The 8,135-nt window shown below is 52.5% G+C and overlaps 2 protein-coding genes across 2 annotated transcripts; one reads left to right on the top strand and one right to left on the bottom strand.

Annotated features, from left to right (window-relative positions):
• Positions 1-1,726: 1,726 nt before the first annotated feature.
• Positions 1,727-5,560, top strand: ETH_00029875 (uncharacterized protein; the record flags this gene model as incomplete). Its single annotated transcript, XM_013373798.1, has 6 exons — positions 1,727-2,719; positions 3,073-3,176; positions 3,377-3,472; positions 3,700-3,782; positions 4,044-4,213; positions 4,805-5,560. The coding sequence occupies 6 exons, from the start codon at positions 1,727-1,729 to the stop codon at positions 5,558-5,560; spliced, it is 2,202 nt and encodes a 733-aa protein (XP_013229252.1).
• A 621-nt stretch (positions 5,561-6,181) lies between these two features.
• Positions 6,182-8,093, bottom strand: ETH_00029870 (4-nitrophenylphosphatase, putative; the record flags this gene model as incomplete). Its single annotated transcript, XM_013373797.1, has 3 exons — positions 6,182-6,225; positions 6,817-7,564; positions 7,767-8,093. 3 exons carry the CDS (start codon positions 8,091-8,093, stop codon positions 6,182-6,184), a joined length of 1,119 nt encoding a protein of 372 aa, XP_013229251.1.
• Positions 8,094-8,135: the final 42 nt, after the last annotated feature.

Raw genomic sequence — 8,135 nt, 5'->3', positions numbered from 1 at the left:
GATTTAATCACTACTATTTTATTTTAATTATTAATCTTTTAAATTTAAGTATTATCTTTTTTAATTTAATTATTATTATATTATCAGATTTAATTATTATCCTTTTTAATTGAAAAATAATTAAATTAAAAAAGATAATACTTAAATTTAAAAGATTAATAATTAAATTTAAAGAAATGATAATAATTAAATCTAGGGCAGAATTAATTAATTTAAAAAGATAATAAAGTGTAAAAAGGTAAAAATTGAATTTAATTTAAAGTGGAAAAATGGAAAATATAATTAAACTAAAAATGTCTCAGTTGAATAAAAAATAGAAAGACAATTAAAGAGAAATAAAACTAAATTAAAAAATAAAAATGCAAAAAAGTTAAACATGGGAGAAAGATAAAAAATAGTATAAAAATAAAAAGAAATTAAAAAGAATTAAAATGATGAAAAAGATTTAAAAAGAAAAAAGTGGATTAATAAAAGAAATAAGAGCGTAATAAAACTAATAAATAAAAAGGAAATAGTAATTAATAAAAGATGAAAGTAATTTCATAAATATAAAACAGTTGAAAAAAGGAAATGATAATCAAAGTAATAAAGATTTTAATAAAACTAATTAAAAAATAATAATAAAAAAAGATAATGATAATTCTAAAAATGAAAATAATAATACAAAGATAATTATAATTGTAAAAGAGGAATAAAGGCAATTAATTTTATAATCATAATAAAGCCTTTAAAGTAACAAGACTAATCGGAAGCTAAAATAAAATAGAATAAAATAAAATTAATAAAATAAAATAAAATAAATAAAATAAAATAAAATAAAGATAATGAAGGGTTTGATTTCGTGTGTACATACACTCCAGCGCCGCGAACTCAGCCAGAGTCTGAAATGAAGCTTAAAGAGCCGATATTTGGGCGTTTTTGAGTTTAAAATTGAACATGAATAATAAAAAAAATCAATTAAATTAATTAGATTCATTTTAATTGCCAAAAAGAAGAAAAAGAAGACCTTTTTACACCAAGATAGCGCATTGAGCCATCACGAAACTCCCGCGGGAACACTCGGCAGCCCAGGCAGCAACAGAGAACCTCCGCTCAATCCTAGCTGCAATATTTATTTTAAAATAATTAATTTATTCATTTATTTAGTGTTTATCTGGGAGCAGCAGAAGCAGCAGCAGCAGCAGCAGCAGAGCAGCAGCAGCAGCAGAAGCAGCAGCAGCAGAAGCAGCAGGACACGGTCTTCTGTCTCGCAGCAAACACCAGCCGAACCTTCTCTAGCCAAAGAAGAAACAAAATTAAAATAAATTTATATTTTCAGATTAAAATTGAATAAGGCAGATGCCTCAAACCCTAAACCCTAAACCCTAAACCCTACACCCTGGGCCTCTACCGAGGGGGCCCAGCCAGACCGCTGCCGCCCGCCGCGTCCCAAACCCTAAACCCTAAACCCTAAACCCTCTACACACCCGATGAAGCTTTAAATCTACAATTTGAAAGCAAATTAGTTATTTGCTTTTTTACAAAGAAGCCTTGTTCAAATCCCAAACCCTAAACCCTAAACCCTAAACCCTAAACCCAAACCTTAGAGTTTCGAGCTGCGCGGGCCTCAGGCCATTGGTCGGGTGTCTGCGCGGCTGCTTCCGCGGCGCGTGCCGGCGTTCCGTGCGCAACCGCTAAGCCCTAAACCCTAAACCCTAAACCCTAAATTAGGGTTTGCCAAGCGGCGATGGCCGCCGCGCCCTCCATACCCCCCGGCCTAACCCCCGGGTGTATATACACCGCGCAAACCCTCAAGGGCCTCCCAGACCCTTTTGCTGACCACTTTGGAGGGGGCCCCAGCAGCAGCTGGCAGTACCAGGGGGGCCCCCCTTTAAGTGGGCTTGGGGGGCCCCTGGGGGGCCCCCTGGGGGCCCCCTGCGACAGCAGCAGCGGCAGCAGCAGCAGCAGCAACAGCAGCAGCAGGTCCCTGTGGGGCCGCCCGCGCCCCTCGCTGCACAGCAGCGAAGAGAGCCTGTGGGGCTCTGTCTCCGACCGCTGCAGCGAGCAGCAGCAGGAGCAGCAGCAGCAACAGCAGCAGCGGCAGCAGCTGCTGCTGCAGTTGAGACAGAAGCAGCAGCAACCCTTTTTGGAAATTTCGGAAGCAGATAAAGAAGCAGCTCGAATTGGGCTGTATCTACAGCAGCAAGCTGTGGAGCCCGTGCGGCCCGCAAACGCCCGGCGCAGCCCGAAGCAGCAGCAGCAGCAGCAGCAGCAGCAGCAGCAGCGGCTGCAGCAGCAGCAGCAGGCGGAGGCCGAGGCGGAAGCAGCAGCAGCAGCAGCAGCAGCAACAGCAGCAGCAGCAAGGCCCCCCGCGCTGACGGCGACGCTGGTGCTGAACGCGCGGACGCGGCAGCTGGAGCTGCGGGCGGGCAGCAGCAGCAGCAGCAGCGCAGCAGCAGCAGCAGCAGCAAGCAGCAGAAGGGGCTTCAAAACCCCACAAGAGGCGCAGCAGCTCGCGCTGCTGTGGGAAGCCTTCAGCCGCAGCTGTCGAGACACCTCAGGCTGGCTGCGAACAGCAGATTTTGTTTGGAGTCTTCAAAGAGATAAAAGAATTCAATTAATTTTTGGAATTAAAAACAAACAGCAGCAGCAGCAGCAGCAGCAGCAGCGGGGGGCTGCAGCAGCAGCCACCAACTGGCTTCGCGCGCTCTTCAGAAACAGAGACGAGCCTTTGCAGCTTGTGAGCAAAAACACTTTTTGCTGTTTGTTTTTGTTTTTTATTTTTAATTTATTTTAATTTATTTTAATTTGTTTTATTATTTTGTTATTTTATTTATTTTATTTATTCTATTTGTTTTGTCTGTTTTGTTATTTCGTTTTTGTTGAACCTTTTTGCCGCTTTCGTTTCTCGCCTTTTTGTCGCCTGCGCCCAAACCCTAAACCCTAAACCCTAAACCCTTGCGCCCCATGCCTGAGCTCCTGCCGATCCCTTCGCTGCCGCTCCCCTCCCCCCAAACCCCTCCCCCGAAACCCTAAACCCCAAACCCTAAACCCTAAACCCTAAACCCTAAACCCTAAACCCTTGCGACGCAGGCCCCCGAAAGCGAGCCCAAAATGAGGGCCCTTTTAAATGCTGTGCGGCTGGCGGAGTCGCAGCTGATAAGCAACGAGCGGGCTGTGGACGATCTCAAGATCACGTACAAACCCTAAACCCTAAACCCTAAACCCTAAACCCTAAACCCTAGCCCAGCTCTTGGGCTCTAGGGAGCACACGCGAAGTCCTGGGCTGGAGAGCCGCAGATCCCGCAGCCGACGCGCGCGGCAGCAACCAACAGATGGCGCTTAGGGTCTAGGGTTTAGGGTTTAGGGTTTAGGGTTTAGGGTTTGGTGGCTGCAGATTCGAGACCTTCGCTACAGTCTTCGCCAAATTCTTAGGCGACTCAAACCCTGCAGAATGGCCACAGGGGCAGACCAACTCTGTCGAGATCTTTGCGTGAGCTGGGGTTTAGGGTTTAGGGATTAGGGTTTAGGGTTTAGGGTTTAGGGTTTGTTGCGTAGGCTTGGTTTCCTGTTTGAAGGTTTCTGCCTGCGGCGCATTTTCACAACTGCGGCCTGCGCGCCTATGGCGCAGGCCGAGGGTTTAGGGTTTAGGGTTTAGGGTTTGGGGTTTAGGGTTCAGGGTTTAGGGTTTAGAGTTTAGGGTTTAGGGTTTGCGTTTAGGGAAAAAGACCCTCCTTTTGGCCAAAGTGTCGCCGAAATGCTTCTGCGGGATTCTCTGCTGGGCGTGGGCCTGACGGCCAGCGGTGAGGTGTACAGACAGCTCGTGCAGCAGTAGCAGCAGCAACAGCAGCAGCTGCAGCAGCAGCAGCAACAGGAGCAGCAGCAGCAACAGCAGCAACAGCAGCAGCAGCAGCAGCAGCAGCAGCAGCGGGATCTGCGCGGATAAATGGCCGCAAAGTGTCAAATAAATGGCAAATAATGATAAATAATTGAAATAAATAAATTTAATTATATTTAATTAATTAATTTGCTTTTTTAATTCAACCATTTGCTGCTGCCTTCAGAATGCATAGCCCCCAATGGCCTGCGCTTTGGCTCTCTTAACCTGCTGGAGCCGCCGCAGCTTTCTTTAGCAGCAGCAGCAGCGGCAGAAGAAGAAGCAGCAGAATTAAAAGCTGAAAAAATTAAAATCAAAAAAGGATCCAGACGCACGCAAAACGCTGTAGAAGAAAGGGTAATTTGCTGCTGCTGCTGCTGCTGCTGCTGCTGCTCTTGGTCGTGCTGCTGCTGCTGCTGCTCTTGGGGGTGCTGCTGTTGCTGGTGGTGGTTCTGCTGCTGATGGCCGTGCTACTGTTGCTGCTGGTCGCGCTGCTGCTGCTGCTGGCTACTGCTGCTGGTCGTATTGCTGCTGCTTGCGGATTTCTCGCTGCTGGTTCTGGATGTTGCGCTCCTGCTGTTGCTGCTGCTGCTGCTGAGTGTCGTGCTGTTGCTGCTGCTGGTTGTCGTGCTGCTGCCTCTGGTGGGCCTGCTGCTACCGGTCGTGCTGCTGTTGCTGCTGCTGGATTTCGTGCTGCTCTTGCTGTCGCTGCTGGACATGCTGCTGCCGCTGCTACTGGGTGCTGCGGTGCTGCTGCTGCTGCTGCTGTTCGTGCTGCTGCTGTTGCAGTTGCTGCTGATTATGCTGCTGTTGCCGTCCATGCGGTTGCTGTTGGTGCTCCTTTCGCTGCTCTGACAGCTGCTGCTGCACCTGCTGCAGCAGCAGCAGCAGCAGCAGCAGCTGCTGCTGCTGCTGAGGCAAATCTTGCTGTGTTTGATTCGTGTTTAGCTGCGAGTCGAGGCGGAGAGAGTCGAACTGGAGCTGCTGCAGCAAGCTGCAAGAAAAGAATCCTTAGAGAGGAGTTTGATGCAGGAGGAGCAGCAGCTGCAGCAGCGGCTGCAGCAGATCAGCAGCAGCAGGGACGCAGAAGCCTGGCGTCTGAGGTCTGTCCCCAAGTTCAGGCCAAGCAAAGAAGCAGCAGCAGCAGCAGCAGTGCGAAAAGCGCAGCGCGCAGACGCGTATGATAAGCCAGCAGCAGCAGCAGCAACAGCAGCAGCAAGGGGCAGCAGCGAGAAGGCCACGGTAGCCCCTAACGTCCGTGCTGCAGCCGACCGACTGCAGCAGAGCAGCAGCAGCAGCAAAAGCAGCAACAGCAGCAGCAGCATCAGCAGCATCAGCAGTGTCGCCAGTAGCAGCAGCGAGGAGAGTTTAGGTGGCAGCAGCAGCAGCAGCAGCTTCAATAGCAGCGGCAGCTCATCGAGTCAGCAGCAGCAGAAACAAAAGCAGCTGCAGAAACGGCAGCAACAGAGAGAGCAGCAGCAAAAGCAGCGGCAGCAGCAGCAGGAAGAAGACCACCGCAGCACTTCAGCGTCGCTGCTGCTGCAGTCTATTGCAGCCCTCAAAGCATCGCGTAGACAGCAGCAGGAGCAGCAGCAGCAGCGACAGCAGCAGCGGCAGCACCGGCAACAGCAGCAGCAAAAAAGCAAAAGCTGCGCTGCGCTTCCGCCTGCCGCCATTTTGAAGAAACTGGGCATGACTGTGTAGCAGCAGCAGCAGCAGCAGCAGCAGCAACAGCAGCAGCAAACGCGCTGTTTCAAATGAGCCTAACCTCCCTCTGCTGTCCTTTACCTTCACGTCGCCTGCCACTATGCACAAACAGCTAGTTAGCTAGCTGCAGCTAGCTAGCTAGCTGCAGCTAGCTAGCTAGCTCTATCTAGCTAGCTGCAGCTAGCTAGCTAGCTTTATCTAGCTAGCTGCAGCTAGCTATCTAGCCCCAGCTAGAGCTACCTAGCTAGCTAGCTGCAGCTGGCTGTGCGGCCCTGGCTAGCTGCAGCTAGCTGGCCAGCCAGTTGCAGCTAGCTGTCTACTTCTAGTTAGCTGAAAGCGGAAGTACATGGCCAGTGTGAGACCCGTAGCTTGCTGGCTAGCTAGCTAGCCATCCAATTAGCTAGCTAGCCAGATAGCTACCAACTGGCTAGCTAGCTAGCTAGCTAGCTAGGCGCGGGCCAGAGGGTCCGAGTGGAACGGTAGAGTCCTCAGATCGACAAAATAAAAAGAAACGGGTCCGGTCTAGCTAGCTAGCCGGCCAGCTAGCTAGCCAGCTAGCTAGCTAGCCAGCTAGCCAGCTAGCTAGCTAGCCAGCTAGCCAGCTAGCTAGCCATTCAGCTAGCTGCTGCTTGTCCGCTGCATGGGGCTGCGGCCTATCTGGCCTAGGCGGAGCAGCACACGGCCCGGGGGGCCACAGCTAGCTAGCTGCGTAGCTAGCTAGCTAGCTAGCTAAACAGCCAGCTAGCTAGCCACACGTATCAACAGCTAGCTAGCTGGCCTAGCTAGCCAGCTGGCTAGCTCGCTCCCTGTTGAACGGCTAGCTAGCTAGCTGTGTAGCTAGCTAGCTGTGCAGCTGGCCAGCTGCCTCTCTAGCTACCCAGCTGGCTCCCCAGCTAGCCAGCTAGCTAGCCAGCTAGCCAGCCAGCTAGCTAGCCAGCTAGCCAGCCAGCTAGCTAGCCAGCTAGCTAGCTAGCTAGCTCGCTGCTGCTCGCGCTCTGCTGCGTCTAGCTGGAGGCCAATGAGCCCGAAGTGCGGCAGCACGTAAGTGGGGGCCCCGGGGGCCCTAGGGTTTAGGGTTTTGAGGGTTTTGCTGCTGCAGCAGCCGGAGAGCAGCAGCAGGGAGTGGCAGCAGCAGCTAGCAGCAAAGGCGACGTCGGTCTCGAGGCGGTCGCCCACCATCAAGGTGCTGCTGCAGTCCACAGCTAGCTGGCTAGCTAGCCAGCTAGCTAGCCAGCTAGCTTCTTTCCCCACACTTGCTGCTGCTCGCCCCACAACTGCTTCCACAGCAGCTAGCTGCGCCCCATTTGCTGGCAGCCGCAAACCCCCCACGAAGTTGAAGCTGTCCCGGTTTGTTGCAATGAACGGCATCAGCTCCTCGTCTTCCTGCTGCTGCTGCTGCTGCTGCTGCTGCTGCTGCTGCGGCTGCGGCTGCTGCGGGGGGTGCGGCTGCTGCGGGGGCTGCTGCTGCTGCTGCTCTTGCTGCTGCTGCTGCTGCTGCTCTTGCTGCTGCTGCTGCTGCTCTTGCTGCTGCTGCTGCTGCTCTTGCTGCTGCTGCTGCTGCTGCCGCGGCCTCTTTTGCTGCAGGTAGAGGCAAGCCAGGGCCATTTTCTGGTAGTTGAAGTTTCGATCCCACCCCACAACTACGACTCCCACGCGGGGATCGAGTCGATCCCACGCAGGAACGCCAGTTGCTGCTATCATTTGCTGCAGCAGCTGCTGCTCCTGCTGCTGCTGTGTCTGCGGCTGCTGCTGCTGCTGCTGCTGGCCGTTCAGCTGGCTGGCTCCTCCAACGCCCGCCTCCCCGCCCCCCACCTGCTGCTGCTGCTCTCGCTGCTGCTGCTGCTGCTGCTGCTGCTGCTCGTGGTCCGAAGCAAACAGCAGCTCAATGCCTTGAGCAGCAAACTCTTCCCTCATTGCCTCCTCTCCGATCCCAAAGGCGACTTTGACTGTGGGGTAGTTGAGGCGTATGTACACCGCAGCGGCGTAGGCCATCGTTATCACCTGCAGCAGCAGCAGCAGCAGCAGCAGCAGCAGCAAAGTGCACCGCGCAGTCCAAAGTGACGCTCTTTTGCTGCTGCCGCTGCACCCAGCAGCAGCTGCGCAGCCAGCAGCCCCAGCAGCAGCCCCAGCAGCAGCAGCGCGCCCCTCAGCGCCGCCCTCAGCAGCAGCAGCAGCAGCAGCAGCAGCAGCAGCAGCAGCAAACCTCGTGGGGGTAGGCCTCGAAGCCCGCCTGCTGCAGCTGGCGCGCGCAGCTGCTGCGGCTCTTTGCTGCAGTGTTTGTCAAAAAGAAAACTTTTTTGTTTTTGCGGCGGAGACGCTGCAGTGTATGTACAGCTCCCGCCAGCGGCGCGCCGCCCCACAGCAAAACCCCGTCGATGTCCAGCAGGAAAGTGGAGTACTTTTCAACGAGGGTTTGGGACTCCAAACCCTCGGAGCCCCAAACCCTAAACCCTAAACCCTCGAGTTCCGCGCACGCCGCCGCCTGCGCGGCCCCGAACGCCGCCGCGTCCGTCAGCGCCAGCAGCGACATTTCGCGCTGGGGTTTAGGGTTTAGGGTTTGGGGTTTGGGGCT

The sequence above is a fragment of the Eimeria tenella genome, genomic scaffold (genome assembly GCF_000499545.2).
Source record: "Eimeria tenella Houghton genomic scaffold, Eth_scaff175, whole genome shotgun sequence".
Taxonomy (NCBI): Eukaryota; Apicomplexa; class Conoidasida; order Eucoccidiorida; family Eimeriidae; genus Eimeria; species Eimeria tenella.
The sequence above is the reverse complement of the archived record's forward strand: the minus strand, read 5'-3'. Positions and strand labels throughout refer to the sequence as shown.